The sequence below is a fragment of the Sabethes cyaneus genome, chromosome 1 (assembly GCF_943734655.1).
Source record: "Sabethes cyaneus chromosome 1, idSabCyanKW18_F2, whole genome shotgun sequence".
In the NCBI taxonomy this organism is placed as follows: domain Eukaryota; kingdom Metazoa; phylum Arthropoda; class Insecta; order Diptera; family Culicidae; genus Sabethes; species Sabethes cyaneus.
In genome coordinates, this window is record NC_071353.1 from 71,796,067 (window position 1) to 71,814,983 (window position 18,917).

At 41.1% G+C, this 18,917-nt stretch overlaps 3 protein-coding genes across 3 annotated transcripts; 1 reads left to right on the plus strand and 2 right to left on the minus strand.

Annotated features, from left to right (window-relative positions):
* Positions 1-2,639: 2,639 nt before the first annotated feature.
* Positions 2,640-4,896, minus strand: LOC128745814 (uncharacterized). The gene is made up of 3 exons (XM_053842886.1): positions 4,725-4,896; positions 4,137-4,680; positions 2,640-4,056 (listed from the first exon to the last, which is right to left on the minus strand). Exons 1-3 carry the CDS (start codon positions 4,894-4,896, stop codon positions 2,640-2,642), a joined length of 2,133 nt encoding a protein of 710 aa, XP_053698861.1.
* Positions 4,897-5,176: 280 nt separating this feature from the next.
* Positions 5,177-7,333, minus strand: LOC128745815 (uncharacterized). The gene has a single exon (XM_053842888.1). The coding sequence runs from the start codon at positions 7,331-7,333 to the stop codon at positions 5,177-5,179; it is 2,157 nt and encodes a 718-aa protein (XP_053698863.1).
* An 8,029-nt stretch (positions 7,334-15,362) lies between these two features.
* Positions 15,363-16,205, plus strand: LOC128745816 (uncharacterized). Its single transcript, XM_053842889.1, has one exon. It carries the CDS (start codon positions 15,363-15,365, stop codon positions 16,203-16,205), a length of 843 nt encoding a protein of 280 aa, XP_053698864.1.
* The last annotated feature ends 2,712 nt before the right edge of the window (positions 16,206-18,917 follow it).

Sequence of the window (18,917 nt, forward strand, 5' to 3'; positions counted from 1 at the left end):
GGGCTATATACAGTGAGAATTTAAAAGAAATCTATCCTCTTCATATTTGATTTTCGTGATATGCCATAAAATGTGGTAACATTGATCTCCAGTTTTTCTTAAATAAATAAAAATAATGCGGTATTTCTTATTTTTAAAAGAAGTACTGGTCTGCTCACTATATAAACAGTTAATGCTTCCAGTTTCAGGATAACCTTTAGGTTGCTAAATAGTTTTTTTTTCATCAAAGTTTTAGTTTTAAAAGCATAGGGTAACATTGATCAGTATGTATTTCGCAATGTTTTACCATGTGTTTTGCATTAATTGTCTTTTCACACTATAGTATCTTTTCACACTATAGTAGAGGATTATAACTGAGTAAAACATTAAAAATACATTAATAGAACGTTATAGATCATGTTTATTTATATCGCCTACAATTATGCAATCAATCATAGGTATACAAACCTTTGTTGAAAAACAATTCCCTGCCAAATTAAAATTTAAATCCAATATTTAAAAAAACAACGTTTTATTCATTGTAAAAAAGCAAAGCAAAGCTTAGGTGCTACGTGCTACATTCCCTTTTTAAAACTTGACCTTCTGTTTTTGACCAACAGGCTTCGCAGATAACTATTAGAGTCAGGATAATTGCGGGGTTAGTGCTACGATCCTATTGACTCCAATAGCCTCTCCTACTTGCTGAGATTTTAGCATACGACGACAGGTTTTTTCGACCTCGTACGACTTTCGAGTATCGTACGTCGAGGTCATCTGGGAGGCTTTTATTCATTGTGTCAACACATAATTCCTTATAAACTCGTTGCAATTAGTTTATTTATTTTTATTGTAGAAAATTGTAGACAAGAATACCTCGTGACGTAAGTGATTCTTATGTAAAAAAAATCTGGGGAATACGATGGAGTTAAGATTTTTAGATCAAATTGTCTTCATTGAGAGAAAAATAGAAATTTAGTTTTCAAATCGAATTCAAAAATTGTTTGACAGCATTGGTGTTGGGACCAGTTGCGAAAGGAACGGAACGATTTAACGAATTGTGGCAATCGATGCCACAAGAGATGACACACAATGTCTTTTTACAAATTTTTATTCTCTGCGGACTGCACATATGCACTGCGATATGATCGATCTCTATCATACGATCGCTTCTGATCAATCGAGCAGATCGGCACTGGGTTCCCCTATTCTGGTCGAAGTTGATTACGCCGCCATTACATTGTAATATTAATAGGACACTGCCTCTAGTTTCTGATAATAAATAACAGAAGTTGGCGTAAGTGTTTCAACATACGCCATGCGTGAGAGTATGCTTGAAACTATCAATGTTTCCCTGTTGAATACAACAGATGTCGTTACCTCGTAGCGCATAGTGTGCATTTCCGTAAAAGCTGAATTTTGCGCGACAATAAATTTACTGAAATCAACACCCTTATTCTCTCATGCATCTCAGTTTCTTTTGTGTTTATCGCTAATCGCAATATAACGTTTGACACCTGAACCAAAAAATAGTTAGTAAACATTGTTTTTATTTATTGCGTTCATGTTGCGAAATTTGATTTTTGAAATGTCGCAAACATACTTTTCATAAAGCCCTATAAATGTATCTTTATAGGGCTTTAGCTTTTTAGGGCTCTCGGATGACTGGTAGTAAGATGCTATGGAGAGGTATAGAAAATGTTTGTTTTTTATCAAAATTAGGCAGAAATCATGAAAATTAAGTATAACAGAATAACTGTACCACAAATAAAATATGATTAGTGATTGTTTTTCAGGTAGGTAAACATAAATAAGTGAGAAATTTTGATTTTACTACCACTAGAAAAGCGCCATCTCTTGAAAAGCAATGGTTCGTATGGTGTCCTATTATATTAGGACGAGCTGTAACATCGCCGCCACCTTTGAGAAATACGATTTTCAAACAATTTTTTCTTTTAACTAACATTATCGACTAAGGTATATATATAAGGTATAACAATTTGAACATGTTTACAAATAATTTCGAACTAAATTCGTTTCTCCTAATTTCGCATGGATGATACAGGATGGTTTGACGCTGGTTGATCACCTAGTTCTGGTATCGCCCGCTCCTCCAGGTCCTTATTGTCCTCTAATGGTAATAAGCATATTTTCGTTATCGGTCGTACTATAATGCCTCGATTAGTACGCAGTGTAACGACGCGCACCAAATTATCCTTCCCGGGGTGAATTGAAATTATGCGAGCAAGCGGCCACTTTACTGGCATCTGAAGCTCGTCAGATAACACAACGAGTCTGCCTGGTTGAATGGATGTATTGGGATGACAAGTCTTGGTATCACGTTGCATCTCCTGCAAATACTCGGTTCTCCAGTAGTGCCAAAACTGTTGGTAAGCCTTTTGTAGACGATGATAGTGGTCAAGACGGCTTATTGGAATAAGCTGTAGATCTCTTTCAGGAAGTGAGTGCATCATGTCTCCAATCAGGAAATGTGCTGGAGTGAGCGCGGAAATGTCGTTGGGATCCTCACTAAGAGGAACGATGGGTGGCGAGTTCATACTCGCCTCTATTTGCGTCAGTACGGTTGTCAGGTCCTCAAAAGACAGCTTCGCGTTCCCCAGTTGCCGGTATAGTTGTCGTTTCGCCACTTTTACGGCCGCCTCTTACAATCCTCCGAAATGTGGGGCTTTCGGCGGGTTGAAATGCCATGAGATACGGCCAAAGTCACGATCTGATATTATCTGCTGCATCTTCGAATCATTTTGAAGCATGCGATAGACTTCCTCCAAATCGTTCGCGGCACCCTCGAAGTTCTTGCCGTTGTCTGTATACACATCTGACGGCCGGCCGCGACAAGAGATAAAACGGCGCAGTGCAGACAAAAATGCACTCGTTGATTTTGATAGGTCGCTGACTAGTTCAATATGCACCGCCTTCGTGCAAAAGCAGACAAAAATGCAGACGTATGCTTTTGTAGCAGCAGCACGCTTGTGTACTGCTTTTAGATACAATGGTCCAGCAAAGTCAATTCCAGATATTGCAAACGGTCGACTGGGTGTAATTCGATGCAAGGGAAGTTGTCCAATCTGTTGGGTTGTCGCTGGTGGATCGGCTCGGGCGCATCGGTAGCAGTTACGAATGATGCTGCGACAAAGCCTTCTGCCATGCAGTGGCCAATATTTTTCTCGCGTGGCAGCGAGGGTGAGACGGCCGCCACCGTGAATAAGTGATAGATGATGGGACTTGGCAATAAGGCGTGTTATTGGATGGTTACTTGGCAGAAGGGCGGGGTGTTTGGATAGAAATGGCTGGTCTGAGAGTCTTAGTCTTCCCCCTACACGAATGATTTCCTCTGGGTCTAAAAACGGAGAGAGTAGTCGAATTGGTGAATGTTTCGCTACAAGTTTATTTTCTCGTAGATCCTTAATCTCCTGCTGAAAGACATCTGCTTGAGCCAGGCGAAGTAGTGTTTGCTCGGCGAGAGCTATACGTTCAACTGTGAGGTAGGTTCCTGGCAGATTGGGCTGAGTCGGCTGTGGTTGTGTACGTGTTTTACATTTGACGTTGCTTATGAATCGAAGTATGTAAGCGGTAGTGCGGAGCAGACGTTCAAAGGAAGAGAATCTGGTGAAAATTGGATTAATGTCCTTTGAGACCGATTTAGCTCTAACAACAAGGGTAACTACCTTCCGTCGCTCTTTACCCTGTATGGGATAATCCGTGAGCTTTGTGCTTGGCCATTTATTTTCGGGACAGGATAGCCATTCTGGACCGTACTTCCACAAAGCGCTCTCCAGAAAGTCATCAACATTCATACCGCGGGATAGCAAGTCCGCAAGATTCTGTGTACCGATGACATGATTCCAAAAGGCTCCGTGGGTCAATTCTTGTATTTCTGAAACCCGATTTGCCACAAAAGTTTTCCAAGTATTTGGCGGGGAGCGAAGCCATTGAAGAGTAACCGTTGAATCGGACCAGAAGTAGGACTTCCTGATGGGAATTTGAAGCGCTCGGATAATTTTAGCGTAGAGTTTTGCCGCTACATTGGCCGCACAAAGTTCCAAACGAGGTAATGTGATTCTTTTCAGCGGTGCCACACGAGTTTTTATATTAGGAGTTGAACGCGTATTTTTCCGGAAGCGTTAATGCATCTGACATACGTACACGCTCCGTAGGCTGCTTCCGATGCGTCTGAGAATGTGTGAAGCTGAACCGAACCGTTTGGTAAAAGAGCGTAGCGACTGATACGGAAGTTAGCAACCTTTGGCATTTGTGAAGATAATTCTTCCCAAGCGGCAGCAATTTCGACTGGGACTTCCTCATCCCATGCACACGGAAGTAACCATAGTTTTTGCATTAACATTTTCCCCTTGATGAGTATTGGCGAGATCAGGCCCAAAGGATCAAATATCTGAGAGAGCTCCGAAAGTATCGACCGTTTCGTAGCCGTCCCATTACGTTGCCGAATTTTAAAATCCAAAAGAAGTTTATCGGATTCCGGTTCCCAGGAAATACCAAGCGCCTTTACGGCTTCATCAGCATCAAATTTTATCGACGACTGAGTTCCAATCTCCTCGGACGACAAGCCATTGAGAACCGATAATCGATTGGAGGTCCATTTCCGCAAGGGGAATCCACCTTTTGCTAAAAGTTCGATTAATTCCGTCCTCAGTTTAATAGCTTCATCAACTGATTCAGCTCCACCTATGAAATCATCTACATAGAAACTTTTCTGGAGGCCAGTTCACCTTCGTCAGCAGCTAATTGCTGCAAGGTGCGAGTAGCAAGAAAGGAAGAGGGTGCTAAGCCGTACGTTACTGTCATTAACTCGTAGGTTTTAACCGGTTCCTTTGAACTAAAACGCCATAAAATTCTCTGGTATGGTGTATCATCCGGATGAAGTAGTATTTGGCGATACATTTTCGCGATGTCGCCAACCAATGCCACCACGAAGGTTCGAAACCGAAGGATAATTGATAGGAGGTCGTCCTGAACCACAGGACCTACTAACAGTGCTTCATTAAGAGACGAGCCTGTAGAGGTTTTAGCCGATGCGTTGAAAACTACGCGAACTTTCGTCGTAGTGCTCGTTGCTTTGACGACTGGATGATGTGGTAGGTAACATATTTTTTGAGATTGCCTGTCTTCCTCTCGAACAAGCCGCATATGTCCGAGGGAGAGGTACTCCGTCATAAATTTCTTAGTCTTCCTTCAGCTCCGGATTTTGTTCTAATTTTCTTTCTAGCACATGGACTCGTCGCAGCGCTGTTGATTTTGAATTTCCGATCAGTTCATCAAACGTAGCACGGCGGGGCAGACGTACTATATAACGTCCATCAACGGTCCTTGTTGTAGAAGATGAAAATAGTTCTTCGCAATGTTTCTCTTCTAACGAATAGTCGGATCGGGTTTGCAATTCTTCAACCTTCCAGAATCTTTCAATACTATCTTCTAAACTGCATAGAGACACCGCAACAATTTTACTCGGTGAATGCTGCTCTGTTGTACTCGATAATTGTGTTGAACCGGAGACAAGCCAACCAAAAACACTCTCGACAAGCATTGGAAGAGATTTTGACAATTGAACTCTCGCTACTGTTCTAAAAAATGAGAAGAAGTGCTCGATTCCTAGAATCATGTCAATCGGCGCCCGCTTGAAAAATTGTGGATCCGCTAGAAACAAGTTGGATGGAATATTCCACTGATCAATCGCAACGCTATGCATTGGTAGATCGGAGGTGATTTTCTGGAGAATAAGAAATTCAGCATTCACTGTGAAGTCCTCTTTTCGAGATGAAACGTTAACTTGCATTGATTCCCTAACATTTTGGCATTGCTCTCCAACTCCTTGGACGACAATTTTCGTTTTGTTTCGCTTCAGTCGCAGAATTTGGGCCATCCGTTCAGTTATCAGATTCGGTTGGGAAGCGGAATCAAGTAAAGCGCGTGCAAAATGCTCCTGTCCATAACGATCAGTAACTACCACGACCGCTGTCAACATAAACATACCTTTCTCTGTCTTCTTATGTGGTAGACTACTATTAACATTCACTGGGATAGCAGAAGCTGCAGAAACGACCTGTGTTGAGGAACGTTCACCCGTTGTAGTCGAATGCACATTAGTAGATGCACTGGCCGAACGCTGACTATAATTATCGCCGAACCCGGAATGGAGGAGGGAATGATGACGTCGTTTGCAAAACCTGCAGGTGTATTTTGATGGACAGTTTCTGGAGAAATGGTCACTTCGAAAACAATTTAAGCACAACCGATTGATATTAACCAGACTTAAACGGTCAGTTGCACTCATACGACCAAACTTGATACACTTTACCAATGGATGGTGCTGCTCACACGCGTAACATTTGATGGAAAAATTTTCAACCGCATCGCTAGACGTTGATCTTATATGGGAGGACCTTTGACTTACTGACACATGGGTAGATGCTGCGTATTGTGAACCAGCTTGGTTTACGTGGTTTACGGAAATGGATTCTAGTACACGAATACGCCGGAGTAGGAACTCAATAAGCGCTGCGTAGGAAGGATTCTCTGTCGTAGAAGCGTGAACTTCCCATTCCTTCAGGGTTTCATCTGGAAGGCGCACACAAAGTAAGTGCTCTAGCATGGTGCTCCAGGCGTCCACAGGTTCTCCAAGTTGTCGTAGTATTTTTGTGTGGCGTTCGAAGTCATCGACGATCCCGTGCAATGTTGAAGCAGTTTCTCTTTTCACACGTTGAATCTCCATCATCGCCTGCAAATGACGCTTTTTCAAAAGATACTCGTTCGCATACCTGCTGACTAACACCTGCCAAGCCAGTGGATAGCTTGTAGCACTTATCGCAAATGACTCAATGACTTGAGCAGCTTCCCCGGTTACTGCAGATTTGAAATAATGAAACTTTTGGATTGCTGGCACGTCTCGGTTGACATGTATTAGTGCATGGAACGTGTCGTGAAAGGTTAGCCATTCTTTGTAATCACCGTTGAACTCCGGTAATGTGATCGTCGGAAGCTTAAGACCCTTTAGACTAGAGGAAACCACGGAGGAAGTACCAGCATCGGGAATGGAAGGAGGTAATTTTGAGATCAGACCAGCCTTTATTCTATAGAATTGACCCTCAAACTTTGCACGAATTCCATTGTTAAGTGACATACCCTCGCTGCTTTCCTCGGATGCCTCCAGTTCCGCTTGCAGCTCATCTAGTTCGCGCCAAATGCCATCCAGGTTTTCCAATCGCGGAGCCACCTCGAGCCGATCCCTTTCTGCCTCGTATGTAGTGAGAAATTGCCCAGCACGCTCAAGTGATGACAGCAACGATGTTCGTCGACGCTCCAGATGCCGACTTTCAGCCATTTTGTATATACCTCACGGGCGGGGATGATGATGCCGACGAAAATAGATAATAAAGCGTTGCTGGGACCGTTTTCTGGAAAAAGTTAAGACCAGTAGCACTGGTGGATGGATATAGGGTGCTTGGACAGGTACGTACCTTCTCCAAGGCTAGATATGCCTAGTATATTTCAATCCGGGAAATTTAGCTGCCAAGCAGGAACTCGATATATCACCGCCGCTCAATGGGATGGAACGTCGCAGGACCAACAGGAATCCGGGAGCTTTAGCTGCCAAGCAAGAGCTCAATATGTAACTGCCACTCAATGGGATGGAGCGTCGCAGGTCCAATAGAAGCGGGAAACAGAAACTTCCTGTTTGCTGATGTCAATGACAATGGGACCATGTTTTGCCGAACACCGAATAATGATAAACGAAACACTTTCAACGTTGGCAAGATGCCAGTTGTAATTCTAGCCAATCTCTTTGGCTTAAGCCCGGATGCAATGGAAACCGTCGCGGACCAGGACGGTAGGTAAGAATGATCAAAACTTGCAACAAATAACAGAAAAATCCGAATCTAGAGCGCACCAGTCTAGAGGTATATCAGTTTGGACAGATAATTACCTTCTGCCAATGAATATTGGGCCTTGAATAATAAATCAGCAGCATAAGAGCAATAACGCTAGCACGTGGTTCCCATGGGGCCGTAGCGATGGCGCACTCCTGTGAACAATGGAGACCAATTGTTCCTCTGGACGATGGATTGGACTTTGGCGACTAACCCGCGTAAAAAGCCCCAGCAAGCGGGATAACCCAGTGTTTGCTTGCAAATCGCAATCCTGGTCACGGCACCAGTTTGTTGGGACCAGTTGCGAAAGGAACGGAACGATTTAACGAATTGTGGCAATCGATGCCACAAGAGATGACACTCCAGACGCATCCAAACGGTTTGATGGTACGGTACCGACTGACTTAACTACTGGGCTATCGATCTAGCGATATGATCGATCTCTATCATACGATCGCTTCTGATCAATCGAGCAGATCGGCACTGGGTTCCCCTATTCTGGTCGAAGTTGATTACGCCGCCATTACATTGTAATATTAATTATATTAGGACGAGCTGTAACAATTGGTGCTAAACAATACTATTTTTCTTGAATTCCTTGGGCATTTTTTTTTCTAAAATGTGAAAATAGTGTCCTTCTAGACTTAATCTTTCCGGAGATACAAGTAAAACAAAATACATAAGCGGATTTGACATAAACCAGGCTTTTGTTTAAAAAAGGGGGACTCCCTTAAAAGGAGGGGGAGTTCAATCGGCACCAAACTCGGGATTTTTGACGTAGGACTACGTCTTTATTTACTATACTGAGACTGGGTAGCACTTTGTGAAAACGAAAATAGAAGTGTAACGGTTGAATGAAAGATTTCAAATTCTAATAACAACTAAACTGCAAAACGAAACTGAACAATTTATATGTCGTTGGATAGATAAAATGACCAGCAATTTTATGGATGGGATAAGAGACCAATTTTAAGGTGGGCGTAAGAGGGGGGGGGGGCTCCTATACAAATAAATTTCCTCAAAACTCGAGAACTAATGAAGCAAATGGAACCAAATTTAGTGTGTAGGGGTTTTAGAAGGCAGGATTTTTTTCTATGGTGTACTGAGACCCCTTCCCCTTCTACGAAAGGAGAGGGGAGGGAGGACGTTATTCAAATTTCCTCATAATTCGAAAACTAATCAAGCAAATGGAACCAAATTTGGTATGTGGGAGTTTTTGGAGGCATGAATTTATTTTATGATGGTTTGAGACCCCTCACCCTTGTGGTAGGATGATAAGGACTCTCATACAAATAAAACAAAAATTTTTTCGTATGTGCCATATTTTCTGCTATGTAACAAACGGTAAACTGTGAAAGTAAACTAGTAAAACCTTCTCGGAGCAAAAGACAGTGAATCGACGGCGCTAACTTACGTGCCAGTTGCCATTTATGTCTAATGAGAAGGACAGTCGAATGGAACATCGTATTTGCGATGAACGTGCCTTGGCTTTAATATTATTTGTAACCAATGGCCCTTTTAAAGGCCACAAGTGTGTTACACACTTAAAAAACTCAACAAAATTTGCGGAGACTTGGACAGCCGAGCGTTCGGTGAAAATTTCAGTTTTGCAAATCGACGTTTACGGATCTTTACTAACGTTTGGCATAATAAAAAATTTTACCGAATGCTCGGTTGTCCAAATCTCGGCAAAATTTTGCTGACTTCGGCACTTTTTTTAATTGTGTACAATAAGATTATTGAAACATGTCAAGCTACGAATAATCATATTTAATACAATAACATGTGGGCTGGCCATTCATTACTATTTCAACCTTTAAGATGCACACAAGTTATTTTGAAAAGAAATCTCTATGTCTCAATAGTTGCAGCCGTTCTACTTATGAACCCCCGTCCACGTATTTTAAAAGCCACCATTGCATTGTATTCAATGAAGAATTGAATCTGAATATTTCGCTCTGTTAAACATTCACTTAAACAATGGCACTCACAGATTCTTATAAACATGCATATGCCAGAAATGCAGATTACAGTCTTTGATCTAATGATCTGATATAGTCCTACGTCATCCTTTCGTACAACCCTTAGGGCTGTATACCTTATAGTTTTTCTTTTTGACCCAAAACGAACAATCTGACTGAATTTGAAATAAAAATCCAAAAAGATTGATTACAAGTTTGCTTCCACTTGACGTGGAATGGCCCATATTTAATGTGCAAAAACAAAGAAATAGTTAAAAACCCGATTTAATCCACCTAGTGGCGAAAGGAACCTTTGTTATACGGTCTTACTTGCTATTTAAGATAGAAATCGACACGTCTTCGGAACATAATTTATCTATTGGTTAATGTTCCGTAGTGCGTTGGTTTACATAAATTTTTTGAAAATTGAATAAGTTTACAAAATTTGAACAAAATAGGAACACTTTGAAATTTTGATAGGTCATTTTTTCATGAAATTGCTCAGTAAGGATAAGTAAGCTGTTATTAATCTGAGTAAGTGCAAATAAAAGTATGTTGTAAGAGGAAATCTTATTCTTTAACATATACATTGCCTAGTAAAGGTCTAGTTTATAGGTTTTTGAACTATGCATAATTTCCTGTAATGCCATTCTATTTGATTCACATCAATAGAGTTTTCTTGAATAATTTTCATTAATTTGTATTAACCTTCGGTTACTCACGCTGTTGTATTTTGTACAACACGTGTAGGTTTTCCTACGCCATATTGTTATAAAATTACAAATCGTTGTTTAACTATACGTATAACGTATATTCTTCACTAAACTTGTTATGAGCAAAATGTCATAATTATTCAATGCATTAATCATTTAAATTGTTGGGAAAATAGATCGGCATAAACCGCCATCACAGAAACGAAGCAATCAGCATGTGAGGTGTACCAGAATTTGGCCCCAACTGGAATTTTCTCTTGTTTCTTCATATGGAAAAAATGGTGTCTGTATGCAGCAAAACTATCAATATTTTTTTTGAAACGATGATTCTACAATTGATGAAGGGACGGTAAGGGAAAGTAATGAAGGATTTTTTCCGGGAATGAAGGGAAAGGGTGGAAAGGAAGGGGGGGGGGGGGGGTAATAGGTAGCTATGCTTAACAAGTTGTCGTTGTGATTCCTATCTTTTGTCCAATGCTGGAAGGTGCATAGGTCGAACCAAGCTGTAATCAGAGATTATAACCGGATTTGAACTCACAACACCTGCCAGGGCGTGTCGTTCACTGGTACCCGTGTACCTTTGAACCACAGAGGCACTGGACAAAAGAAGTCTGCACAACCCCCCTTATTAACCATAGCGACATGGGTTGATCTATTTTTAGACACAAATTTTGCCTCTTCTTCCACCTACTGTAGAAACCACCGACCGAGAAGTTTTAATCTAACGTGTTTTTACTTTCAGGACGACGACATTATGCAGGCCCTTACGACTTGCAAGGTACTGCGTGTGACGCTGTTCGTCCGAAAGCGTGTTAGTCCGCGTTTCTCAGCGCGGTTCTTCGGAGAAAGGCTCCGTTCCTATGACAATTGACCAAACTCGTGACTTTAGTCATGACCTTGAAATGCGGTCAGGCATATATTAATATTTTTTTTGAAACGATGATTCTACAATTGATGAAGGGACGGTAAGGGAAAGTAATGAAGAAGGATTTTTTTACCTTTGTTATACTATAACAAAGGTTTAGAAATTGGTCGAAAAACACGAAATTGATCCGAGGCCCGGAGGGCCGAATCACATATACCAATCGATAGAGCTCGACGAACTGAGCAATGTCTGTGTGTGTGTGTGTATGTGTGTATGTGTGTATGTGTGTATGTGTGTATGTGTGTATGTGTGTGTGTGCAGCTCATTTTCTATCGCCTGTTTCTCGAAGGTGGCTGAACCGATGTGACCGCTGTTACTTTTGTTTGAAAGGTATTATTGCCTAGTATATCACTATTGAATTGCTTTGCGGTCCGACGTTTCGTTTAAAAGTTATAAGTAATAATGTGAAAACTACGTGACACGCGTTTCTCCGGAATTACGCAACCAATTTTAACGATCTTACTACCAAACGAAAGCTCTTGCTATTACTAAACTTTTTACCAAATTTTATTGGAAACGGACAAGCAGTTTAAAAGTTAGCCTTAAAAAACCACTTTTAATAAGGTTCAAATGATCGCCTGTTTCTCAGAGATGGCCAAACCGATTTATGCGCTATTAGTTTTATTTGGCAGGTAATATAGCCGGATAGATCACTATTGAATGGTTTTTTGATTGGTCGTTTAATTTGAAAGTTATGAGCAATCGTATACACCACACCAAAATTAACAATAATTTATAATGATTTTAACCAAGATAATTTACCTGATTTCAATTATTTTAATATCAAACGAGAGATTTTGACACTACGAATATATATGCAAAGTTTCATAACAATTAAAACCAATAAAACCGGTAAAAAGATATTAATTCTCGAACGCTCGCGCCAACTTTTGTAATACAGTTACTCGCGCGCAATAGCCAAAACCAAAGACAACGTGCGCACTAGAGTTTTGACTAGGAAAACTTGGTTTTAAGTTTATCGAACCTTTGAAAGAGTTTCTTGAAATTGAATGCTCTGTCATTTGGTAGAATTTAAATTTTGATTAATCCCCCTAAAAGTGAAATAAAAAAATTATTTTTCTTCAGTTTCAATATAACACACTGATGTGTTCTGCAAAGTTTTAGAGCATATTATTACAAGAAATTTTGCTGAGGACTGTAACCTTCTATCTCTTCAGCGAAGACAGAGAAATCTTATTTATTGTTTCTGAATTTGTAAAATCAGTTTTTCTAGTTTAGCTCTTTTTGTAATTGTTGTATGACTTTTTCATGTATTACAAAGTTATACAAATAGTAAAAATACACAACTTTGCTGAAAATAGTATACCTCTATGTTTGCTTGTTTAGGAACTGTAGAACTTTGATTATAAAAATACCCTGATTTTAACCCCGAATTACTCGACTATTAACTGACGGATACATTTTAAACATTTTGCATTTGCTGATAGTTTTGCTACATACAGACGGTATTTTGCCATATGAAGTAACGTGAAAAAATTCCAGTTGGGGCCAATAGCGATACACTTCACATGCTGCTTGCTTCGTTTCTGTGCTGTCGGTTTATGCTGATCTATTTTCCTAACAAATTTAAAGTATTATTACTTTGAATAATTCAGACATTTTGCTCATAACAAGTTTATTGAAGAATATACGTTAGTTAAACAACGATTGGTAAATATGGCATTCAAAAACCTACACATGTTGTTCAGAATACAACAGCGTGAGTAACCGAAGGTTAATAAAAATTGATGACATTTTTTCAAGAAAACTTTATTGATGTGAATCGAATAGAATGGCATTACAGGAAATTATGCATAGTTCAAAAGCTATAAACTAGACCTTTACTACGCAATGTATATGTTAAAGAATAACATTGCTACTTACAACTTACTTTTACTTGCACTTACCCACATTAGTAACAACTTACTCAGCAATTTCATGAGAAAAAGAACTATCAAAATTTGTAAGTGCTTCTATTTTGTTCAAATTTTGTAAGCTTTTCAATTTCCAAAATTTTTATGTAAACCAACGCACAATGCAACGTTAACTAATAGATGAATTATGTTCCGAAGACATGTCGATTTCTATCTCATATAGCAAGTAAGACCGTATAACAAAGGTTCCTTTCACCACTAGGTGGATTAAATCAGGTTTTTTCCTTCTTCATTACTTTCCCTTACCGTCCCTTCATCAATTGTAGAATCATCGTTTCAAAAAAAATATTAATATATCCCTGACCGCATTTCATGGTCATGACTAAAGTCACGAATTTGGTCAGTTAGCAAAACTATCAGCAAATGCAAAATGTTTAAAATGTATCCGTCTGCCGGTAGCCAAGTAATTCGCAGTCAAAATTAGGGTATTTTTATAATCAAAGTTCCACAGTTCCTAAACAAGCAAACATAGAGGTATACTATTTTCAGCAAAGTTGTGTATTTTTACTGTTTGTACAATTTTGTAGTACATGGAAAAGTCATACAACAATTACAAAAAAAGAAAAAAAATAGAAAAACTGATTTTACAAATTCACATACAATAAATAAGATTTTTCTAGCTTCACTGCAGAGATAGAAGGTTATTGTTTTTTTAATTATGTGGCCATGTCCGCCGGTCCGGCAGAACAAAGGGATGAAATCAGAGATCTCCACTGCTGGCTCCATGGCTTTTACCTGTCGCCAGGACAGGTTCTCGTCTACAGCCCGGATGTCGTTGGCTAAGCTCCGTCGCCATGAGCCTCTGGGTCTGCCTCTTCTACGCTGTCCTTATGGATTCCAGGCGAGTGCTGCTCTGCAAACCTCGTTCGGTCCTTTCCTCAAGGTGTGTCCGATCCACTTCCACCTACGTTCACGAATTTCTGTGGCTATCGGCCGTTGATGACACCGACGATGGGGTTCCTCGTTGGATATCCAATTATCAGGCCACCAGGCACGAATAATGTATCGCAGGCACCGGTTAATGAATACCTGCAGTTTTTGCGTTGTCTCCGCTGAGACGCACCACGTTTCGCAGGCATACAGCAGTACGGATTTAACGTTTGAATTAAAGATTTGAGCGCCAAATGTTTCGCAGCCCTGCAAAGGCACCCCTGGCCTTCCTGATCCGTGTGGCTATATCAGTCTTGGTACCACCATCGGGCGTTATTTGGCTACCAAGATATTGAAAGGCGTCTACCTGCTCAACTTGTTGTCCCGCTACTGTGAAGTTGGTGGCATTGTCAGTGTTCACTACCATAGACTTAGTTTTCGCTACATTGACTGTGAGACCTGCTGTTTGGGAGCTCTCGGAGAGGTCATCTAACTTGCTCTGCATATCGTTTCGGCGTTGTGCGAGCAAGACAATGTCGTCGGCTAGGTCGAGGTCATTTAGCTGCTCCATCGTTAGAGGATTCCAAGGCAATCCTCGATTTGGTCTACTGTCAATTGCTCCAACTAATATCTCATCCATAACGATGAGAAACAGAAGCGGTGATAAAATGCAGCCTTGTCTTACGCCAGCAGTAACCCTTATAGGGTCGGACAAAAGGCCGTCGTGCAAAACCTTGCACGAGAACGCCTCGTACTGAGCCTCGATGAGATGGACTAGCTTATCTGGAACTCCTGTTTTATAGCTTTGATTGAGTTGAAAGTGTTATTACGGCTCATAGTGGATTTCTGCTTTAATCTGTTATTGGAAAATTTGTTTTACTTCGATTTAATTTACTTAATTTGTGAACTTGAGTGCCTTTGTTTTCTGTGCCTGCATAGACCATCTCCGTGTCTGTTCTATGCGCTATATTGTTAAAGTGACATCTTTGTGCAATCACTGTAACCGGCCAGTTGCCTGACCGACCGAACAAACAAACATCATCTGCTGCTTTTTGTTTCTTTCTGCTTACACATAAGCCATGGATAAGTGCTGCTATGAGTGTACCCTGCCGATAAAAAATCTAAATCTAATAAAATGCTATTTGTGCGATAGCGTTGCACACATGAAATGCTTCGGTTGGGTTCCTGCGAATCTTGATTTCATTAACAGTCAATCAAACTTATTATGGTTTTGTGCTGATTGCCTGAAATCGGTTGAACTACTGAAACACCAAACATCGCCTGACTTAAGTAATGCTGTGGTTTCCTCTGTGTCAAATGTTATCAGCAGCTGCATGAATGACATCAAGGATGAGCTTGCTCAAACTAATGCTTTTATAAAATCTGTATCTGATAAACTGACGTCCGCTGCAACGCCCGTGATTTCAACTAGCAATCGCACAAATAAACGTCCGAGAATTTCCTCTCCAGACGCTACACCGAAACAATCGATAATTAATAAAAAATTGTTTGGCGGCACTCGCTCAGCTGATAATGCTTCTGTTGCTGTTGAAAAGGCTCCAAAGCCAGCAGAAAAATTCTGGATATACCTCTCGCGCATTGCCCCGTTCGTCACCGAGACAGAAATAGCTACACTTGTTGACACGTGCATGCCGGGCGCTCAACCGATTGTTAAAAAACTCATTAAAAAATATGCTGATTTGAAGTCGTATGGGTTCGTGTCATTCAAAGTCGGCGTTGATTTGAATTTGAAGGAGCTTTCACTGAACCCGTCTACATGGCCAACAGGAGTTTATTTTCGTGCTTTCGAGGAGCGCAGTAGTGGGTCCCGGGATTTTTGGCTTCCCAGTGCAACCGAACTTGCACGAATCGATCGATCTACACCTGCTCAGTCATCTGTAGCCCCACGTCAGCCAGTTTAAACTTGATTAGTCATCCATCGGTGGACTGTGGGGGCCACCGGGCCCCCAATCCAGTTAAGTTAATGCCTTCTATGAATTTGCAAAAAGATCATTTTGTTTCCTTCTGCCATAGCTCATCATTCGGAGACACTGCTGCGCGTATTAATTTGTCCCCGACGAGTGTTCCTGCCTCGGAGCCTGTTCTATTGTTCTACCAAAATACAAGAGACCTTCGTAGTAAAATCACCGAGTTCAGTCTGGCTGTGTCGGATTCACCGTACGATTGCATCGTTCTTACTGAAACATGGCTTGATTCACAAATCACCTCTACTCAGCTGTTCGGGGAGGACTATACCGTCTTTCGTGCTGATCGCAGCCCAGCCAATAGTAGCAAGTTGTGTGGCGGTGGAGTGCTCATTGCAGTTCGACGTTGTTTTTCGTCTGCTGTGTTATTCGATGCTACTGATGTTTCACTTGAGCAATTGTGGGTCACTGTCTCTACTGGAAATACAAAATTAGCGATTGGTGTCATCTACGTTCCACCTAATTTACGCAATGAAGTAGAGGTAATCGATCGGCATATCTCGTCAATTGCTAGAGTCAATGAGGCTCTCAACCAGCATGATGATCTACTGCTGTTTGGCGATTACAACCGCGCTGGCCTGTCTTGGAAGTTGCATGCAAGCAATAAATACTTAGTCGTCGATGACCAGTCTTCCAGTATAAATAATGGCAGTTCCTGTCTTTTAGATGGCGTTGCATTGAATGGTCTTTACCAGATCAATCCGGTGCACAATCACAATGGTCGGCTCTTGGACCTTATTTTCGCTAACCATTCAGCACTGGTAGCCTGCACAGTAACTAATGCATTTGACGAGCTTAGCAATATTGACCCTCACCATCCTCCAGTTGTGGTTAGATATGACAAGCCTGTCGGTGCTTTGTTTTTTGACGAATTCGGTCCCAATGCACTTGACTTCCGACGAGGCGATTTCGATGCAATTGAAGCGGCTCTTTATAATACTGATTGGTCCTTTTTGGCTGAGAGCTCTTCTGTCGATGATGCAGTTGCTGGTTTCACTAGCACTATTCAAGAGTTAATGTTACAACATATCCCTCGAGTTCGTCCACGCCGCAAACCCGCTTGGGGGAACCGGGAATTGAGCCATCTTAAACGTCGTAAAAATGCCCGCCTGCGTGCTTACCACACATCTAGAAGTGCGCGGAATCGTTATTTGTTCAAGTTGGCTTGTCAGAAATACAAAACCCTGAACAAAAATCTTTATCGCAACTACGTGCGCAATATTGAGCGTAACCTCCGCGGCAGCCCGAAGAATTTTTGGCGATTTGTTAATAGCAAACGGAAGGAAGATGGTTTGCCATCTACAATGTTTATGAATGATGAATCAGCCTCTACCACCGATAGCAAATGTGCTATGTTTGCTAAATATTTTATGAGTGTGTTCAACTCTGATTCAATTTCACTAGATAGTGTAGCCGAGGCTTTGTCTTTCGTTCCAAGAGATGAAATTTCAGTTGAATCTTTCTTGGTTACTGCTGAAAACGTAGCTTATGCAATTCGAAGTACAAAACAATCTTACTGCCCGGGACCTGATGGTATTCCTGCGGCTTTACTGAAAAAATGCTGCGACGCTCTGAAATCTCCAATAGCCACTATTTTCAACCTCTCTTTACAATGGTACATATTTCCTGAATGCTGGAAATCATCGTTTATGTTCCCTGTGTTCAAGAAAGGTGATAAGCATAGTGTGGAGCACTACCGTGGAATCACTTCATTGTGTGCTTGCTCTAAGATATTTGAAGCCACAGTCTATGACCATCTATTGTTTCATGTGAAGTCCTACATCTCCACTTTACAACATGGATTTTATCCTGGCCGATCAGTCTCAACCAACTTACTGGAGTTTACCTCGCTTTGTCTGCGTGCAATGGAACAGGGCAATCAGATCGATGCCATTTACACTGATTTGAAAGCGGCTTTCGATCGAGTCAACCATGATATTTTGCTTGCAAAACTCGACAAATTAGGAGTGTCAACTAATTTGCTTTCATGGCTTAACTCATATCTACGCAATCGTAAAATCGCTATTAAATTGGGTCCCAGTCAATCGAGATGGTTCCAGAATGGCTCTGGAGTTCCACAAGGTAGCATTTTAGGACCTTTGCTATTCTCGCTGTTCGTGAACGACGTCACTCGACTGTTGCCTCCTGGAACAAGACTGTGCTACGCTGATGATCTGAAAATTTATCTGCCAATTGAAACCACCACAGATTGTTTGCAGCTTCAGAAATTGATCGATTTGTTTGTGGAATGGTGCAACTCCAATCGTATGCTTATCAGCACTCAGAAATGTACCGTTATTAGCTTCACTCGTAAAAAACAGCCCCTAGTGTTCGATTACTGCATCAATGGAACGTCTCTACAGCGGAGTAACAACGTCACGGATCTAGGCGTTGTGTTAGATAGCCAGATGTCGTTCAGACAACATTACACCTTTATTATTAACAAAGCGTATCGGATGCTTGGTACTATCTTCCGAATCGGTAGAGATTTCTCTGATCCGGGCACACTACGTACTCTGTACTGCTCCTTAGTCCGTTCCGTTCTTGAGACTAGCTGTGCTGTTTGGGATCCTTATTATAATTATTGGATACTTCGCATTGAACGAATACAAAAACACTTCATACGTAAGATCTGCGGCAGGCTACCCT